At 59.7% G+C, this 20,024-nt stretch overlaps 1 protein-coding gene across 2 annotated transcripts in view; it reads right to left on the reverse strand.

Moving 5' to 3' along the window:
* CNTN2 (contactin 2 (axonal)) overlaps positions 1–20,024 on the reverse strand; it is a 30,164-nt gene that overhangs the window by 1,249 nt on the left and 8,891 nt on the right. Inside the window, exons 2-22 of one of the 2 annotated variants that reach the window (XM_005885266.2) lie at positions 18,867–18,998; positions 15,156–15,300; positions 14,383–14,558; positions 14,148–14,243; positions 13,532–13,741; positions 13,158–13,257; positions 11,695–11,870; positions 11,177–11,313; positions 10,671–10,800; positions 9,224–9,374; positions 8,976–9,103; positions 8,502–8,677; positions 7,955–8,075; positions 6,983–7,141; positions 6,387–6,536; positions 3,752–3,822; positions 3,239–3,473; positions 2,697–2,809; positions 1,057–1,243; positions 609–721; positions 11–179 (exon numbers count right to left, since the gene is read on the reverse strand). In XM_005885266.2, coding sequence (XP_005885328.1) covers positions 11–179; positions 609–721; positions 1,057–1,243; positions 2,697–2,809; positions 3,239–3,473; positions 3,752–3,822; positions 6,387–6,536; positions 6,983–7,141; positions 7,955–8,075; positions 8,502–8,677; positions 8,976–9,103; positions 9,224–9,374; positions 10,671–10,800; positions 11,177–11,313; positions 11,695–11,870; positions 13,158–13,257; positions 13,532–13,741; positions 14,148–14,243; positions 14,383–14,558; positions 15,156–15,300; positions 18,867–18,939 — 3,016 coding nt within the window. In that variant the 5' untranslated portion in view covers positions 18,940–18,998. Of the gene's footprint in view, positions 1–10; positions 180–608; positions 722–1,056; positions 1,244–2,696; positions 2,810–3,238; positions 3,474–3,751; positions 3,823–6,386; positions 6,537–6,982; positions 7,142–7,954; positions 8,076–8,501; positions 8,678–8,975; positions 9,104–9,223; positions 9,375–10,670; positions 10,801–11,176; positions 11,314–11,694; positions 11,871–13,157; positions 13,258–13,531; positions 13,742–14,147; positions 14,244–14,382; positions 14,559–15,155; positions 15,301–18,866; positions 18,999–20,024 lie in introns of those variants that run through there. The other variant, XM_005885267.2, reaches the window with a different exon arrangement.

The following is a 20,024-nucleotide window of genomic DNA, read 5'->3' on the forward strand; positions in this document are numbered from 1 at the left end:
GAGGCGGCACCTCCGTTCCTCACGATGTGGACTTCTGCCGGGGTTCCGTCCCCTCCAGGCCCCGTGGTCCGAATCTGCACCAGGGCATAGCCGATGTCTTCGGGGACGGCAACTTCTATCCAGTTCTTGCTGGTGAGGTGGAGTGTGGGCGTGGGGTGTAAGTCATTCTGGTACAGCATCTGTGGGAAGGTTGGGCAGGTGGCGTCACTTACACCAGGGCCGATTCTTCCCTCTCCCTCGGCCCGAGGCACCGGGCCCAGGAGGGCCTGCGTCCTCACCCCTCCTGTTTCCTGTTGACCAGGACCAGGCTCTTGAGCAAGCGGGCCATTGGTGGAGAAAAGCTTGCAGCCAGCTGCACTGTTTTTGCAGACCCCTTAGGCTGGAAGGACCCCAGGCCATCACGGCCCCCCTGAACCCTGCCTTCCTGCAGCCATACCACCTCACCCCCTTTCTTATAGTGGCCACTACAAGTTACCTGGAGACCCATTCGTGTATCTCCTCTTACATCTAACGCAGGTCCCTTCTGCTACAAAGCGCTGCCCTCTGTATTCCCTGCGAATGCAGACGAGCCGTTCCCACCATCCAGTGCTTGGCTGATCCCTTCCTACCTTATAGCCAGTGACCGCAGACTCATTGCGAAGAGGGACCACAGGGTCCCACTTAATACTCAGACTGGAGCTCGAGAACGTCCAGGAGATGTTGCCGGGAGGTCGCCGAGGAGCTGCCGGAGGAGGGAGGAGGTTGGGCGGGCCGGCCTGTGAATGTGTCCTCACCACCCACCCCTTGCCTTTGGCCAGCCTTTCTCTGAGTGTCCGCCTAGCCGCTGCACCCAGAACATTCCGTCACAGCTGCCTCAGAAACAAACCCCCTGAGAACCCACAGGCGGGAGGAGAGAGGCTGTGAATCCACGCCCCATTCTCACGAGGCTGCTGCCTCATTCCGTCCAGCCAGGCTTGTGGGCTGGAGCATTTGTCTTGCACCAGGGGAAAGAGTGATCCTAGAGACACCCCCTCCACCCCAAACACACTGTCCCCCACCCCAGGCCAGCAGACTCACGGGGCTTCATGGTTGTGGCATTGGCAGAAGGGCTGGCAGGCCCAGTGCCCGCCCGGTTGTAGGCCCGAACGGTCACGTGGTACTTGGTGTTGGGGTGCAGGTCAGTGACTCGGGCAGTGGTGTCCAGCCCTGCCGTCCTCACACGGTCAGCGGCTGCTTCTTTGTCCCCAGCTTTCCAGTAGCGGATCTGAAGGGGCCGGGATACCCTAGGTCAGTGATGGCGAACCTATGACACGTGTGTCAGAGGTGACACGTGAACTCATTTTTTTGGTTGATTTTTCTTTGTTAAATGGCATTTAAATATATAAAATAAATATTAAAAATATAAGTCTTTGTTTTACTATGGTTGCAAATATCAAAAAATTTCTAGATGTGACACGGCACCAGAGTTAAGTTAGGGTTTTCAAAATGCTGACACGCCGAGCTCAAAAGGTTCGCCTTCACTGGTCTAGGTTCAGCAGTCAGTGCAGGACTGCAGGGCTCCCCTGACTCCAGCCCTGGCCCCCACATTCTGTTCCTCTCCTGCTCCCTGAGTGGGGAGTTACTCCTCAGTGGGGCCTGCCTAACCTGTAGTGCTAACACCCAGCTGACTCTGATGGAACGGTATTAACCACATCCCTGGGGACCGGGCGGATGGCTTCCTTAGGCAGTGACAGCCTTGCTTCTTCATCCCTTCCTCCTGGCTACCTCGCCCCATCACTGCACAGGCCCCCTAGTGTGGGCTCATCGGTGGGCCCAGGGCTCAGGTCAGAAACCGCTGGGTCCAGACTTCCGTAGGGACAGGATGATCAATTGGTACCTAGAGGGGGACATGCTGTTCCCTGCAGCCCTGAGGATGCCGAGCTAGCTGGGCTCTGGCATGGAAGAAGCAGGCCATGCCCCTTCCAGAACCTGCCCCTCTTCCCCAAGTCCCTCCTCTCCTAGGCCCCTCCCCCTAGGCCCCTCCCAGTGGTCGGCAAACTCATTAGTCAACAGAGCCAAATATCAACAGTACAATTGAAATTTCTTTTGAGAGCCAAATTTTTAAAACTTAAACTATATGGGTAGGTACATTGTTATTAACTTAATTAGGGTACTCCTAAGGTGTAGGAAGAGCCACACTCAAGGGGCCAAAGAGCCGCATGTGGCTCGCCAGCCGCAGTTTGCCGACCCGGCCTAGCCCTAGGCCCTTCCACCCTCCTCCTGCCCTAGGCCCCTCCTCTCCTAGGCCCCTCCTCTCCTAGGCCCCTCCTCTCCTAGGCCTCTCCTGCCTTAGGCTCCCGTAGCTCCAGTGCAGGTGCTGGCCTAGCTAATCTCAAGGCTGTCTACAGGCCTGTCTTCCCCGTGGGCACCAGCCATTGGGTCTCAGCTAGAGCTGCGTTCACTGTGCTGCACAGACTGGGCGCTGTTTGCCAGGTGAGTGAATGAATGAGTGCTCCAAGGAGGGAGAGGGAGAGAGAGAACCACCGATCGGCCTCCCGTCGCGCGCCCCACTCCGGGGACCAAGCCCGCAACCCCGGCTTGTGCCCCGACCTGGAATCAAACCACGACCCCCTGGTTCACAGGTCGACGCTCAACCACTGAGCCCCGCCGGCTGGGCGCCCTCCCCCAACCTTCAACGCCAGCCTCCTCCCTCTTCCAGGCCGCAGGTCAGTGCTCACCTCGTAGCCCAGGAGGACCCCGTTCGTGTCCTGCGGCACCGCTTCCCAGGTCACGTTCATCTCTGAGGAGGAGACCCCCTTGGCCCAGACCTTGGTCGGGGCCACCCTGGGCTCTGGGGACCGATACAGAAGGGGTTTGGGTTCCAGGGCCTCCTCGCGTCCTACCGAGCAGCCACCAACCCCGACGGCTCTTGCTAAGAACTTTAGGGCCCAGGGTCCAGGACCAAGGCCACGGGGTCCCCGAGGGCCTCCCTCTCCTTCCCAGGCCTGAGGGGAGACCAGGTGGCAAGGGCTGGAAAGGAGGCCAGCGGCTTAGAGCCCCAGGCCTGCCTTCCCCGCGGGCACCTCGCGACCTCTCCACCCCACTGCGGAACGGAGCGGGGAGTCTTCCCCGCGGCCACCCCGCGTCCTCTCCACCCCACTGCGGGATGGAGGGGGGAGCCTTCCCCGCGGGCACCCCGCGTCCTCTCCACCCCACTGCGGGACGGAGGGGGGAGTAGCAGCCACGATGTGGGGGCAGAGGGTGGGCCCGGGTCACCCACCTTCCTCCGCTGAGTACACGAGGGCAGTGAGGCTCTCGGGCCCGTCCCCACGGCGGTTGTAGCTGCGGATCTTGACCTCGAAGGGCGTGTAGGGCTGGATGCTCTCGTTGCTGTAGACGAAGAACTGGGCATCGGCGCCGGGCACCCGCGCGCTCTGCCAGCCGGCGCTGCCCTGCCTGCGGAAGGACAGCAGGTAGCCGAAGCCGTCTCCGTTCTGGTACTCGCGTGACATGGGCTGAGGGGCAAGAGCGTGGCACGGGTGAGGGCCGTGGGTGCGTTCCCTGCCCATCCTGCGCCCCTACCCAACCTTCACCAGGAGGTGCTCCTGCGGGAGCCGCGGGTGCAGGGGAGGGAGAGGAGGCGGCTGTGGGACTGGGCAGCGGCTCTGTCTGGGTTCTCCCTGCAGCGGCCCCAGCCCAGAGGCGAGCCAGGACTGGGGGTGGGGGTGGGGGGGGGCAGGACTTGTCCCCCCAGAGAACTGGAGGCACGGTTTGCCTCTGTCCAAGCGCTTACCGTCCAGTTGACAATGAGCTCGCCTGGGGCTCCCCCACCTCCGCTGAGCCCGGAGGGTGCCACGAAGGGGGCTGTGGGGACCAAGGGACACAGATGTTAATGGGCTGGTGAATGGGCAGCGAGGGAACAGGAGCCCTGAGCCTGAGCCTGTGAAGTGACCTAGGATGGGAGTCCACCTTCAGATGGGCCCTGGAGTCAGGCAGACCTAAGATCGAATCCCACCTCTGCCATTTACTTGCTGTGCTTCCCTGAGCAAGTTACTTAACCTCTCTGTGCCTGATTCTCCCTCCGTAAGAGGAGGATTCTGTTCCTCTCCAAGGGCTGTAAAGAGAATAAGATTAAAAATGACAGTGGCGAGTGTGTGTGTGTCTGTGTGTGTTTCTCTGTGTCTGTGTATGTGTCTGTCTGTGTGTGTGTCTGTGTGTGTTTATCTGTGTGTCTGTGTGTGTTTCTCTGTGTCTGTGTGTGTTTCTGTGTGTTTCTGTGTGTGTATGTTTCTGTGGGTGTGTGTTTGTGTGTGTCTGTGTGTTTCTCTGTGTGTGTTTCTGTGTGTGTGTTTCTCTTTGTGTGTCTGTGTGTGTGTGTCTGTGTGTTTCTGTGTCTGTGTGTGTTTCTGTGTGTATGTGTATTCCATCAAGGATCATTGCCACCTTCCCTCCTGTCGCTGAAACTAAATAAGAGACCAGCTCCAGTGTGCTTTAAATTCAGGGGAATGAGTAATTCAGAATGCAGTTGACACAAAAAACATTTATTTTGGGTTGCAGGGTGTTTTACTTTTTTCTTTTGTGGCAGAATTAATTTCCCAATTGTCTCTATCATTCAACAAGGCTGATATTAAAACAAGGATATAGTTCATCAGCTCATGAAGCTTGACAGGGGGTAACTTGGCTGAGGATCAAAATATTTCTGCAGATGATGCAGCCATTAGAGTCTTATCACTTGGTTTGATGACCATAGCTTGGGGCCTTGTCACCTGCAAGGAGCGCTTAAACGCAGTGCCCATCTGGTCCTGCAAGCTGGGCGTCATTGTCCCCTTTCAGGGTGGAAGGACTAAGGCCCAGTGCGGTTAAGCGACTTGCCTAAGGTCACAGAGCGAAATGGCACAGCTAGAATGTGCACTCAGTTCTGGTCCCAAAGCCCCTCATCTTTCCTCTGCGTCACAGCGGCCTCTGTGCTCATGAACTCTTGGGGCACCAGAGTGAGGAGACTGCCCCCCCTGGCCCTGCCGGAAGCCCCGTCCACGTGCCCCTGGAGTTCCATACTCAGGGGGGTCCCAGTCAAAGCGGTGGAATGGTTTCAGAAAGGGCCCGGAGTCAGCCCGGGGCACCCAGGAAACTGTGGAAGGGGCACGAGGAGGCAGACCCTCACTACACCTCCAGGGGGCGGGCCTGTGGGGCAGGAGAAGGGGAGGCAGGGTCCTGGCTCCGTGCTGCCCGGCCAGGGCCCCAGGGCTCTGTGGACGAGAGATTGCTCTAGGACGTGTCCTTCCAGCCAAAGGGTCCTTCCAAAACCCTCACAGAGACAGCACGATGCCTATTCTGACATAAACCAGCTCTCCTCCTGCTTCCGGCTGGTTCCTGGACTAGGCCCTTGTCCTGACCTGGTCAAGAGGGAGAGTAATTTCCTGCACCTGCACCTGTGAGAGCCTAGTCCTAGTTAGTACCTGTGACTACTCCCCCGTTTACCCATCTACCTCTGGTGCCGGCAGGCGGCACAGAATATCCACTTCATCTTGCAGCCGCAAGACCACGCCCATGTTGTTTCCCTTCGTAAACTCTGTTAACTGCCAGGCAGCGTCCTGCCTCTTTCTCCGGTCTTTCCCTGCCCCACTTCCGGAGGCATTCCTGGGACCCTGCCCTGGGGCTGGTGAACGGACGGGCTCTCGTGCTGGGCCTTTGCCTGGGAAAGGCTCAGAGGGCGGGCAGGAGCCTCTCGGCAGATGCTGACCAGCCCGTCTTCCCCTCCTGCCCCCTCAGATTCGGACACTGCCTTTCAGGAGGGCTGTGGGCAGGCAGCCATCCCTCCTGCTCCCCAGGGAACCATCGGAGGACTGGGAGACACTGGCTGCTTCCCGAGGCCCCTGCACAACACACACACACACACACACACACACACACACACACACAGCGTCATACTCATATACAATCACCCATGCTCACACATGTTCACACACACTCTCACACACAGTCATATATTCACACTCACACTCACACACACACCTTCCTCATAACTGATTTCTGCAGTTCGTGCACTTCCAGGGAGGACATCTGCCCAGCACCCCAGGGTCCTGGGTTCAAGTCCAGGCTCTGCCAGTGTGACCCTTCCCTTCTCCAAACTTTGTTGTGTGTTTTTTCCCAGTAAAAAACCCTTTTTGTTTTGAGATATCGTAGATTCACATGGAGATGTAAGGTTGCCCCATGTTTTAATGAGGGCCTTGGCCAGGCCGTGGTCAGTGCACAGGGCTGGGTGCAGGGCAGTGGCCCGGCCCTGGCCTGCGTCGTCTCATGCTATGTTAGAGTCTGAAGCCCGGTCAGCAGGGCTGGGACTCTGTGAATTGCTCTTGGCCTGGGGTTCCCTTGGAGGAGGGCTAGTTTCTGTGCCTGAAGTTACTTCACTTTGGGATACCAGGACTGACCTGCTTCCTTGGTCCGGATTTTGCTGGAGGGCCCACTGGGCTCCCCAGTGCCCAGGATGTTGCTGGCTATGACCCGGAACTCATAGTCCATCCAGGGCGTGAGGCCTAGCACCTGGGCGGTCTCCGCGTTGCCCTCAATGTTGGCAGGATCTGCAAGGCACGGAGGAGTCGGTGGTCTGAATGGAGAGGGCAGGGCCTGAGCCTGGCCCACCTCTTTGTGCCCAGCCCTCGGGTGGGGCCTGACACATACAAAGCACTCAACACCTCTTCCAGAAATGACCAGAAAACTAGTCCTCCCCGCCCTGGAGCCTCTGCTGGTGTCGTGGGCACCCCACACCCCCATGCATGCAGTCATTGCCCCAGTAGCATTCCTGCCAGTGCTCAGGGTGCAGACAGAGGGCCTCCTCCTTCAACTCTCCCTACGCTCCTGCTGTCCACATGCCACCATCTCCCCACTGGCCTGGAGCTCTCTGCAGGCAGATGGCCCAAGCTTGTCCCTCTTTGAAGCTCCAGGCTCAGCCCCAGCCCTCTGCCCGCTGCCCCCACTGCTGGCACACAGCCAGGCCTTGTCCATCCTGAGAGTGCAGGATGCTTACTGGTCCGAACTTGCTTCCACTTCCCTGCAGGCGGAGTGCGAGCCTGCAGGGTGTACTTGGCAATGGGGCTGTGGTTGTCGAAGCCACGGCTCCAGCTGAGCTGGACAGTGGTGTCGCCGATGTCCCTTACCACCATGCCTCCTGGGGGACCCGGGGGACCTGCACCAGAGGTCAGAGCATTGTGGGTCAGAATTAGGCAGCTTCAAATTTGAGTCAACCTCCCCCAGGCTGGTTTGGGCTGGTGAAGTACCAAGTGGGGGCAGCAGAGGGCGCCACAAACACAGGCTCTGGTGGGAGAGTGAGGAATGGGGTTTTCGTGGTGGGTGGGATGTGTCCAAGGCTGGAGGGGTCACAGAGACCCTCACAAAGGGACGTGCACTGACTTCCCAGCACTGAAAACTTCTGGCCTCAGCAAAGCCCTCCACTCTTGGGATGTGGTTGGGGACGCTTTCTAAAATGTTGGCTTTGGAGGAAGACTTCTATTCACCTAGGGCAGGGGTTCTCAACCTTCCTAGTGCCGCGACCCTTTAATACAGTTCCTCATGTTGTGGTGACCCCCAACCATAAAATTATTGTCGTGGCTACTTCATAACTGTAATTTTGCTACTGTTATGAATCGTCATGTAAATATCTGATATGCAGGATGTATTTTCATTGTTACAAATGGAACATAATTAAAGCATAGTGATTCATCACAAAAACAATATGTAATTATATATGTGTTTTCCGATGGTCTTAGGCGACCCCTGTGAAAGGGTCATTCGACCCCCAAAGGGGTCGCGACCCACAGGTTGAGAACCGCTGATCTAGGGTCTATGAGGAACCACCAGATAAGTTCGGCTCAGCGAACTTCTGTCAGAAACACTTCCCCACAGCTCAGGGAGAGGCGGGGAATTAGGGAGCGAAGATGAGAATAGCCCAGCTGGCCTCTGAGAGAGCTGGGGTGGGGGTGGCAGTGGGAAACCCCGTCACCTCGGACCAGGACTGTGGCCTCCTTGGATGCACTGTCCACCACCGTCTGGGCCATGCAGGTGTACTTCCCGCCGTGGCGCAGCTGGGCGTTCAGGATGGTCAGGTCTCCAACTGTCTCCTTCTGCACACAGGGGACGGGGAGCGGGCAGGTCAGGGGGCGCAGCTCCGGCCCCCGCTGTATCTCGGTCCCATCTGTTCAGTGGGAGGAATCAGCTCCTCCCCACTTAGTCCCCTCGGGGCCTAAACACAGTCTGTGACATGAGACAGTCAACAAGGGTCCAAGTGACTGACGCCATTGGTGTTGGGGGGCAGGAGTAAGTGGCCGAGTGCCCTCCAGGCCTGTCCCGCATCTCTCCTAAACGCACAGGCTTCGGAGAACCCAGGCAACTGCCACTCTAGGGAGGATGGTTATGAACCCAAGGGCGAGTCTGCCCTGGCTGGCGTTCCCGAGGGAGAGGGGAAAGGCTTTGGGAGGTCAAGGCCATCTCGGCCCCCATGTCTATCCCAAAGGAGGGAGGGGCTCTGGGCTCTCGGCCTCGGGCCTCACCACACTGGCCCTCCGGTAGTGACCCCCAGGCTTGTCGGGGTCGATGGGGAAGTCGTCCAAAGCCCAGATGAAGGTGAGGTCCATGGTGGGGTCGTGGGAGGCGTGGCACTGCAAGGTCAGGTTGTCGCCCAAGTTGATGTCGGCACTGGAGGGGGCTAGGGTGATCTTGGTCGCATCTGCCAAGAAAAACAAGGCCTCTGGGTGGATGAGGGGAGAGGTTTGTCCTAAGCCCCCAGGAATGAGGAGGGGCAGCGTGGCCAACATATCCGGACCTCCCAGCAGCCCCATGAGTGTGTGGGAGGGAGGCAGGACTACATCCTGGATGGGGGCGAGAGGGTGGTCCCAAATGAACCCGGGTCCTGGAGTGGTCTCACAACCAAGCTGGGAGGAACGCGGGACTCCAGGGCACAGTGGTGAGGAGGGATGGTGCCCCCGTGGCCGAGTCCACCACCCTCAGCCACGCCACACCCTTACCTCGCACAGACAGGATGCCCGTGCTGTTGGCTTTGCCCATGAAATTCTCAGCGAAGCACGTGTATTTGCCTTCATCTGACCGACTGATGTTTCTTATGATCAAGGTGCCATCCGGAGTGACTGTCACTCTGCAGCCAGGACAGAGCGGATGTGGCCACCCCGGGGGCACACACGGTCCGGGGGAGGGACTCAGCTCCAGGGAGAATGCGGGGGAGCAGGAGAGGCTTGGGGTGGGGTGCGGGCGGTACCTGCTGCTGTTGACCAAGATCTCGGTGCCTTTGCTCCAGAGCACCACGGCCTTCGGGGCTGCCCGGGGCTGGCAGGGGATCATGACCTCTCCCCCGCGGGCTGCAGGGATCAGGCGTCGTACGGGATTCAGCCTGAAGTCGGGGGCCAGTGCTGGAAGGACAGGGGAGCGCCCCACAGTCACCCAGGGCGTGTGCTAAGCACTTCATGTACCTTCGTGGTCAGTCCGTGAGTGACCCTCAGCACCACTTCCAAAATACACCCGGAATCCACCCCTTCCGACCACCCGCTGCCCCCGCGCTGCTACAAGCCCCACACCCCCTGCTGGGCTGTGAAAAGGCCCCCACATCGGTCTTCCTGTTTCTGTATTTTCTTTCTGAAATTCTTTCCCGCCCAGCAGCCAGGGGTATCTTTTTAAAAATGTGAATTAGGCAGTCAGAATGAAGTCCACCTTCTCACAGGGACTCACAGCTAAGTCCCTCTCTCCAACCCCATCTCACCCCACTCTGCCCTCACTCAGTGATTTCCAATCACCTGGGCCACTTCTGTTCTTTGAAAATGCCACCTCTTTTCCTGCCCCAGGACCTTTGCACTGGAAATCCCCCAGATCTTCACATGGCCGGCTCCTTCTTAGCACTCGGGTCACATCCTCAAAGCGACTGCCTCAGAGAGGTCTTCTTTGACCACCCCACCTCCCCGCCTCCCCTCCTCCTACCTCACTATCAGATTTTCTTTAGTCTGTTTTCTTCTTTTAGTCTATTTTTTTAGTCTGTATTTTTAATGGCTGTCTGAAATGATCTTATTTAATGATTTGATTTTGTGTTTATTTGCCCCCTTTCTCTACTGAATTGAAAGATACTTGAAGGCAGAGACCTTATCTGAGGAGGTACTGAATACATATTAGTAGAATGAATGAATGAATGAATGAGCCTTCCTTAAGCCTCACTACAACTTGATGAGGTAGGCATCACTGTGCCCATTTTACAGATGAGAAGATTAAAGTTTCATGAGCTCGAGTCACACAATAAGAATATGAGCAGCTGCCAACAGTTACTGGGCACCTGTTATGCTTTGGGCAGGTCCCTCATGCTTTACCTCTGTCATCTCATTGAATCCTTACAACAGCCGTGTGAGGGCAGGACTACTGCCCACATTTTATACATTAGTAAACAGAAACAGAGCTGAAGGGTTAGGCTAAACACTAATCTAATTGCTCTGGTTTCCGATGACTTTGCCATTTTTTTTTTTCATTGCAACAAACATTTAAATTGTGCCAGACAGAGAACAAGCCACCTCATCTCCTTTTTAAATCCCTGAGTTCTACTCAGAAGCTGGTGGAAAACAAAGGAAAACTGCCAGGTGTGTTGTGTGTTTAGAAACGCTGCGTGTCGACTCCTAGCGCCCCACCTGTGCCCCCGGGGGTGTCCCCAGCCTCCCTGGGCCGTTTACCTTGCACGGCCAGCTCAGCGCTGGCGTAGATGGTGCCATGCTTGTTCTCTGCCACACACTGGTACATGCCTGAGTCGTCCAGGCTCAGCTTGGAGAACCGCAGGTCCCCGGCCAGCACCTCTACCCGGGTCTGTGCAAAAGAGCAGGGCGCAGGGTGGGGCAGGGGCGGCAGGACCACTGGAGGCCCAGGGTGGAGGGGCCCGCTCCCTGGAGGAGGGGCTCAGATGCCCGGTCCCATCTCAGAGTCGCCTGGAATTCAGGACTTGATTCACTGGGCCTCCCTGTACATCAGCACCGAGGCCAGAGGGGCGAAGTGACCCTCTCAGGACCACACGGTGTTTCTGTGGCCGAGTTGTGCCTGGACCCCAGTCGGGAGTCTATCCAGTTGACCAGCCTGTGGCCAAGTGACTCTGGGATGGAAAGAAGCACCTAGAAACACCCTTTAGCCCAGAGGTGGGGGTGGGGCGGGGAGGTAGGGGTGTGGGAGGAAGCCCCAAGTCCGCTACCTGGGAGGCCAGAGGCTCTCCATTCCGCAGCCAGCGCACCGTGGGCCGGGGCTTGCCGGCGGCTGCGCAGCCCCAACGCAGGCTGGACCCGATGTCAGCCTCCATATCCGAGATCACCTTCAGCCACTCGGGCTGGGCTGTGGGGAGCAAGGGAGAGAGAGGTTGGGGTTGAGCAGGGAGGCGGGCCAGGATTGCAGCGCTGCAGTTCCTGTGTCAGACAGCAGAGGGAGCCATCGGCATCCCGGGAGGTGGTGAGAAGCGGCTCCAGCAGTTGGCACATGCAGCCCGTGCCACTGGCTGTCTTAGCAACTTAAATCCTCCTAACGCCTTCCACGTGTTTTCTGTAACACCAGCTGAAGCGCTGAGCTGGCCACGGCGCTAGCCTCTTCAGTCCCCACACCCAGGGCAGTCCTGGCGCCCGAGGCTTAAGCAAGGGGCCTCCCAGGCTCCTCCCTGGCTTCTGGATGGACTGCCTCGGTCGGAGACCAGGGTGCAGGTGGGGAGAGGGGTCCTCGTACCCTGCACGATGATGCGGCCCTGGACGCTGTCTCGGCCCTTGGAGTTCTCCGCCTCACACTCGTAAGTGCCCTCGTCCTCGAAGCTGACGCTGGGGATCTGCAGGGTGGGCTCAGCGGTGGCCCACTGGGGGGACAAGGAGCCATCCACTTTGCGCCACTTGATCCTGGGGACAGGGCTGTCAGGGAGACAAAGCCAGGGGGGTGCACTGAGCTAGTCAGACGCCCCTGTGAGGGCAGCTCCCCACTCCCAGACCCTCAGGTCCTCCTGGGATGCTGGGCAGGTGGGGGTGGGGAGGCGGGCACTCACCAGGGGCCTGGGAAAGAACCGAGGGAGGGAAGGGCCTCTCCCGGGTGAGCTTGGAGCACAGACAGGGGAGGGGCAAAAGAGGGGGCTCCCTCCTCCCTCCACACCCCTGAGCAGTGTGGCACCCGTGAATGTGGTCTTCTGTGTGGTCTGTACCGGAAGCTGACTGGCCCTCTTGCCCCCACCCTGTGCTGACCACCGTGCCTCTCCTGGGCCGGCCCTCGCCGACAGTGGCCTTGACCTGGGTCTTTATGGGCCCTCCCCCCGTCTCTCCAACAGGGCCTGGCCTCTACTTTCCACAGGGCCTCTAGTTGTTAGTAACCTGTGTATTAAAATGGATGGAGGTATCAGTGAGTCTTTACATCTGGATTATCTGGAAGCCCAATAGCTCTCCACAAAGCAGGGGGCAGCCTGGGCTTCCTCAAATAGCAGGCGATAGTCATTCTACAGGTATTTATTGAGCACCCACAATTTGCGTAGCCTGTCCCAGTGAATCCTTTTCCTGGGAGAGCATGATTTCTATCACAGATTTTAAAAAGGTAACTGTTGCCCTAGCTGGCTTGGCTCAGTGGATAGAGGGCCGGCCTGCGGACTGAAAGGTCCCGGGTTCAATTCCCGGCCAGGGCACATGCCCGGATTGTGGGCTCGATCCCCAGTAGGGGGCTGCAGGAGGCAGCTGATCAATGATCCTTTCTCATCATTGATGTTTCTCTCTCTCTCTCCCTCTCCCTTCCTCTCTGAAAGAAATAAAAATATATTAAAAAGTAAAATAAAATAGAAAGGTAACTGTCAGCATCCACAGAAGCCTTACTAATGCCAGGCTCTGTTCTGAGCACTTCACGTATGTTAACTCACTGCCTCCTCATAACGACCCTGTGAGGGAGGAACTATTGTTATCACCATGTGCAAATAAGGGGACGGAGGTACATAGAGGTTAAGTAATTTGCCCAAGGTCCCCCAGCCAGCGAGTGGCAGAGTTGGGATTTGAACCAGGCAGGCCGGGTGTTTAGGGCTCGGTGAGGGGTCACTGCAAACGGTGGGCCTGGCACCCTGCGAGACCCTGAGAGAGGCACCAAGATGACTGAGTGCTGCCCCCACCTCCCCCCTTTCTCTCTGGGGTCACCCGTGTCCTTCCCGCCCTCCCGCCTCCACCACTCACTTCCCGAAGGCAAAGCACTCCAGGGTGACCTGCTGTCCCAGCAGCGCGTACGTCTCCGCTGGGAACCGGGCCTTGATGCTGGGCGCGAAGAGCCTGGGATCTGGGGCGAGAGGGCTTGGCAGGTTGGATGCTAGAGGTCCGGGCCAGGTGCTCCCGTGCCAGGATCGCAGTCCAGCTCAGCGCTGACTCCATCCTAAGTTCCTTTCCCCGTAGGGACCTGGGCCGAGCGGCTGAGGTCTTGTAGCAGGAGGACCCGGTGGTCTGGGCCCCAGACCCTGTGCCCTTGAGCTGCTTCACAACCTCTGAGGGAAACCCCTTTCCCCACACCCGCTGCCCGTCAGCCCTCTCCGCCCGGCCTGCCCGCTGACCCTGACCTTCAGCGGCCAGGTTGAGCTGAGCAAACTTGCTGAAGACGCTCTTGGTGGAGAAGTCCATGTGGCTGGTGGCCAGGCAGGAGTAGTTGCCCAGGTCCGAGGCGTTGGTCCGGGCGATGTACAGGTTCCCTGTGGTCTGGGACACGAAGTGCCGCCCGTCCGTCGGGATGAAGTTGGGGAACTCATTGAGGAGCCAGCGGTAGGACAGGCCTAGGACGGGGGGAGTATGAGGACACCAGGGGGTGTTGGGCTAACAGGCGACTCTGGGGGGGACCCCGATGTGCTGGTGGGGGTCTGCAGACCCTGTCCTGAGAGCCCGTTCTCTGAGCTGAGCTGGGCGGAGGGGAGACCTAGAGGGAAGATTGCCCTTTATTCCTGCCCCTGGGGAGTGCAGTGCACCTGACAGGGATCGGCCCGCAGGGACCTCTTAGCCGGAAGGGGGAGGCAGGGCTCAGCGCTAGGAAATGTTGGGCCCATGAAGGAACCACCACTTAAGGCTGAGGGCCCAGGGGGAGCTTCCAGGCATCACTCACCACCTTCTATCCACCCTCCTCTGCTGAGCTGGTGCCCACCTGGGCCCTCTGTCTAACTAACCACGGGCCGGGGCCCGACGCACCTGGGTAGTGGGCAGGGGGGTTACAGGGCAGCATCACTCCCCAGCCCGCGTGGGCTTTCACGGGGTCCCGCTCCTCCTTGGAGAATTCCTGCAGGACTGGAGGGAAGACCAGGCCGCGCTCAGGCACCAGCCTCCCGCCCGCCGGGCCCTCCCAGCGCAGCCGCCTGCCTCTTCTGGACACTCCTCCCAGCCCCCCCAACCCCAGAATGTCCGGCACCCCTGGGTCTGGTCTCACAGCCGAAGCGCAGGACGGCCTCCCTGCTGACCACGGTGCCCACGGGGTTGGAGGCCAGGCACTGGTAGACGCCAGCGTCCTGGGCCTTGGTGGGGCTCATGATGACCAGGTTGCCTCCCACCAGCTGGTGGCGGGAGCCCGGCTCCAGCTTCATCTCGGTGCCGTTCATCTTCCACCTGCAGCGGGAGGAGGGCCTCCTGAGTCCTGCCCGCACAGCGTCCCGAGGTCTCACCACGTGGGGTCTCACCACTATGAGGTCTCACCACGTGGGGTCTCACCACCGTGGGTCTCACCACCATGAGGTCTCGCCCACTGTGGGGGCCTCACCACGTGGGGTCTCACCACTGTGGGGTCTCACCACGTGGGGTCTCACCACCGTGGGGTCTCACCACGTGGGGTCTCGCCCACTGTGGGGGCCTCACCACGTGGGGTCTCACCACTGTGGGGTCTCACCACGTGGGGTCTCACCACCGTGGGTCTCACCACCATGAGGTCTCGCCCACTGTGGGGGCCTCACCACGTGGGGTCTCACCACTGTGGGGTCTCACCACGTGGGGTCTCACCACTATGAGGTCTCACCACGTGGGGTCTCACCACTATGAGGTCTCACCACGTGGGGTCTCACCACTATGAGGTCTCACCACGTGGGGTCTCACCACTATGAGGTCTCACCACGTGGGGTCTCACCACTATGAGGTCTCACCACGTGGGGTCTCACCACTATGAGGTCTCACCACGTGGGGTCTCACCACCGTGGGTCACGTGGGTCTCACCTGTAGGTGGCCGGAGGGCTGGCGCGGGCACGGCACGCCAGGGTCACCTTCTCCTCCGTGGACTCCTCTGGGAATAGCAGACTGAGCGGCTGGTCTTCAAAGACAGGGCCGAAGGTGGCCGGGGATCCCCGGGCCGAGCTCCCGGCTGCGGATGGGGACACAGGGCCTCAGGGACTGGGCTGGAGCCCGGCCTCTGGGGCGGTGCCGCCCAGGAGAACTCTCACAGGGTGGGAGGGTTCTGTTTTCTTCACCGTCCAGTCTGGCACCATAAGCCACCATGGAGCCTCAAGATGTAGCTAGTGCTGCCGAGGACCCGAATTCTTCATTTTATTCAATTGTAATTAATTAAAAGTTGAATTTAAATAGGGTGGGCAGGCCCGATCAGGGCAAGTTAGTTCAGTCGATCACCCATCCTGCACGGGTATTGAGCACCTGCTGTATACCTGGCACTGGGCTAAAGATTGTTTTGCAAACATGAGTAAGACACAGCCCCTGTTCCCCAAGGAGCCTGCAGTCAGGATCTCTCGGAAAAGCTGGTCTGCGGGCTGTGAGGTCGGCCTCGGAGGATGTGTGGGAAGTCACTGGTCAAAAGGGGGAGAGGGAATATATGTCCCTGGGGCAGGTTGTCCCGAGAGAAAGGGCCCTGGTTCTGAGCTTCTTACCAGCTGTTCTAGAACCTTCTGAGCCCAACATCTCCACCTGTGCGATGGAGAGACGGTGAACTCCCTCCCAAGGTCTGTGGGAGGCTTCAGCTGGACCCAAGTGCGGGCTGGGGAGGCCTGGGGAGGAGGGAAGGCTTTCTGATGGGTGGATGGTGTACACGTTGCTTTGGGGGCATTTTTATACAGTGCCAGTGTGACAGCTCAAGAGGAGAGGCACAGCCCTGGCTGGTTTGGCTCAGGGGATAGAGCGTCGGCCCGAGGACGGAAGGGTCCCGGGTTCAATTCCGGTCAAAGGCACCTGCCACCTGGGTTGCAGGCTGGATCCCAGGCCCCGGGCGCCTGCAGGAGGCAACCCATCGATGTGTCTCTTTCACATCCATGTCTCTCTCTGTGTGTCTCTCCCCTTCCCTTCCACTCGCTCTAAAAATCAATGGAAAAGTATCCCCGGGTGAGGATTAACAAAAAGGAAAGAAAAGAAAAAAAGAAAAAAGAAAGAGGCGCAGAAGAGGGAATGATGTGCGGGTCTCGGGGCAAGTCTGTGGCGCATGCAGGTCTGCACCTCCGTCTCCTGAACTTGCTGAGCAAACGGGCACCTCAGGGCCGTGTCCATCCTCACCAGGGCAGGGACCGGGCACAGGGGGGAGCGAGTCGCACCTGCCTTCCCTCGGGGGTGGGGAGTGGCCCCTGTGCCGATTCCTGCGGCCAGGCTCATGCGCCTTCGTGGTGTCAGGCAGGAGCCAGGCCACCCCTAATTGCTTCACCCTCAGTGCAGCTGATTTCAGGCCCTCCTGGGTGGGTCATGGGGCTGTGGGGTCTCCATGAACCAATTAGTGCCTCCTCGCCCAACGCATCCAGCTGTCAGCCCTCTTTCCGGGATGGGGGCTTGGTCCCTATGCTACAGCTGAGGCCCAGCCTGGACCCCGGGGAGCGAGGCAGCTGTGAAGCAGCTCTCAGAATGAGGATGGAGGCAGGGCTCCCTGAAATGCATCCCCCACCCCTCCCCCCTCCCCACCACCCATCACCACCCTTCACTGCCGCCTCAGGCCTTGGAGATGGCGGCTAGGGCCCCGCTTAATCCCAAGTTAATGATGGTGGTGGAGGGGAGGGACCCCTGCCCCAGATGGGACTGCGGAGAGGGGCCGGGTGGGGAGGGAGGGAGGGGGGCGGAGGCAGCCAGGCTGCTGGGAACCATCTTGCTCAACAGCAGCTTCCAGTAACTCTGTCTTCCAGGAACCCTGGTGGGGCGGCTGAGTGGGCCCAGGGGCACCGGTGCTTTCAGACTAGCTCTCGTCCTGGGAAAGCTTTCTCCTTGCACGCAGGCGTGTGCACACCCTCACCCGATGTCTACAGATGCAGGTGCCCACACCCCTCACCTGCACGCACTCCCTTACGTGCACCCACATGGCACATACACACACGCAGGCAGGGTTCTCTGTCCTGGCAACACTGCTCCCCAAGCACAGGTGAGGGGCGAGGGATGTGAATGCGGAGGGGAGCCCTCTGCCTTTCCCTGTACCAGGTGCAGCCCGGGGCAGGAGGCAGGGCCGCGAGGAGGTGGAGCGCAGGCACCTTCCTGGGAGGGTGGGAACCAGCCACAGGAGGTTCCACTGCAGTCTCTGGAGCTCTGCCACGTGGCAAAACGGGTCCCCTCTCCTGTGGCCTTCCCTGCATCTCTGGGTCTAAGGACCCCGGAGGCTGCCCACACCCCTGCCTCCAATGCGGGGGTCCCAGCACTGAGCTATCCCTGAGGGCGCAATGCTGAGCGGCCCAGGCCCCTCTCTGCTCTCTGCAGGGTGGGTGTCTCCTGCTCCCTCAGCCAGGGCTCCCCAACCCACAGCTCCTGGGGACCGGGAGGGCCCTCTGAGGCAGCTAGGCCTGGGGCGGGGCTGGGAGACGCCTCCCGCCCTCGGGTCATTCCTGTTTCCCAGCCGCCTCCCTGGCTCGGGTGCAGGACTGAAAGGCGTTGGGACACGGAGACGGTGGGAAGCATGCCAGCCGAGTCCTTCCCTGGTGCCACAAGAACCTAGAATGTGTGGCTGCTGCCTTGAGGGAGGGGTGGGTGCAGCCTGAGCTGGTGGGGACTCCAGGAGGACAGAGGAGGATGGGGAGCACGGGCATTCTTTCTCCCATGGAGATCTTAAGGAGAAAAGAAACGTCTATTGACCCGGGCTGGGGGTCAGGGCAGAGAGCCTAGCGGTGAGCCTAGTGAACCCCTCGATTTGCAGCAGGCGGCCCGAGCACCCTCCTGCTATCAGACGGGCTGGGTCTCTGGCACCCTCTCCAGAGTCCAGCTACCCAGGCCTCTCAGCCTACACTGCCCTCCTCTCCACGCCCCCCTCCTCCTCCCATCAGCCCGTCCTCCCCTCTCCCCCCTTCACAGCACCGCTGGCATGAGAGCCTTTGCTTGGGTCCCTCTTGCCTTTTGCCTGGACCCCCGGCGCTCTGCCTCCCCCCTCCCCACAGCCTGCTCCACGCGGTCTGCCAGGCGCAGGTGCCCAGGACCCTCCCAGCCTCGTGGTGTGACCCCTGCTTGCTTGTGGCAGGGACCCCAGAGCAGCACCACCCAGTGGGACTTCCTCTGGCCACGGGAATGTTCTGTAATCTGTGCTGCGGTCCAGTGTGGCAATCAGCCCTTGAAATGTGGCTAGTACCACTGAGGAGCTAATTTTAAAACGGAATTTCTCTTCCCTTTGATCGTCCCGTGGCTATTGGCTACTCTACTGAACAGTACAGCCTTCGAGGCCTCAACTGCGGGCTGATGCTGTGGGGTCTGGCTGTGCCTTAATCCTGCTGGGTGACCCTGGGCAAGCCTTTCACCCTCTCTGATCATGCTTCTTTCACCTACACAGGGCAAAGACTCAGTCCCTCTCCTAACCTCAAGGGGGGGACGATCCATAAATGGGGAAATTCTAGCCGGCAAATGCCTCAGAAACATTAAGTGCTACAGCCCCGCAGAGCCAGTGACTTCTGTAGTCATCGCTCCAATAATAGCAATGACATAGTCATAGAACCACCCCGCTGGGCTTCAGGGACCACACGGCCCTCTTACCTGGAGAGGCGACGAGGGCCACAGCCAGCAGCAGCAGCAGCAGCAGCGACTTCCTCCCGGAGCGAGTCCCCATGGCGCTGTCCAGTCCGAGGTGGAGGAGAGGAGAGGAAAGGGCAGGAGGCTGAGCAGGACCTAGGGAGGCAGGAGGGTGGGGGGGCCCTGAGCTGAGCGCCCCTCCCAGCTCCAGGCTGTCTGGGTCTTGCCTGGGAGAGGCCGGAACTGCTCAAGCGCTCATCTCCCCAGGGCCCAGGGGAAGGGGCTTGGCTATTACCAAGGAGCTCTTTCATTGCTGAGTGCCTCCGACGGCCCCCTGGGAGTCTGGCTCAGTCACTACCCTGCCCCCTCTCCAACCCTCCTCCACCCCCTCGGCCAGCAGGGACCTCAGGAGGGGAAACAGTGACCAGCGGGGGTCAGGAGGCCAGGGCCAGCTGCCGGCTCACATGTAATAGCTCTTGGGGTGGGTCCTGAGGAGAACAGGGCCCGGGCCTGGACTTGGGGAACTAGTAACATCTTTCCCTAGTAATGGGGGCCCACTGCCCCTGTCCCCCACGGCTGCCTGGGCGGGGGCAATGAGCCTCCCTGGGAGCTGTGCTGTCTCTCAGGCCCAGCCTTGCTTCTAGTGGAGGGGTCTCACTATGCACCCCCTCTCCCCGTGTCCCCAGGTAAGGCCTCACGTCTTGTGCAGTGGAGCCATATGGCCCTGTAAGCGGTGCCCCGGCCACATGGGCGAATGGGCCAGGGAAGCCCGAGCTGAAAGCATTCGTGCAGCTCCCGGAGGAGCCTCCCTCTGGCACGGAGATGAGCGGGGTCTTGGCTAGATCTTGGGAGCTCAGGGCAACCTGTTCCCTAGGGTGGGGGCCCCGAGAACAAGTCAGAGTCCCCTCTGCCGGTTTGACAGATGGGGCTTCATCCCTAGAAGTGAGGTCAGGGCCAGCCTCTCCATCCACTCCCCATCTCAGGGCCAGCTTTCCAGGTTCCGGAGGGAGTGTGGCATCTCAGGGGCATGCTTTCGGTTATTTGGGTGCCTGGGGCACTGGGCTCCCGCAGGTCCCTGTCTGAGCTGCCGCAGGAGCCAGCAGGCAGCCAGTCGGCTCCTCTGCCCTGCCTGCCCCCTCGCAGACACCTAAGAGCAGGGGGAGGGCTCTGGGGTGGTGGGGC

Source organism: Myotis brandtii, unplaced genomic scaffold (genome assembly GCF_000412655.1).
Source record: "Myotis brandtii unplaced genomic scaffold, ASM41265v1 scaffold898, whole genome shotgun sequence".
NCBI classification, from domain to species: domain Eukaryota; kingdom Metazoa; phylum Chordata; class Mammalia; order Chiroptera; family Vespertilionidae; genus Myotis; species Myotis brandtii.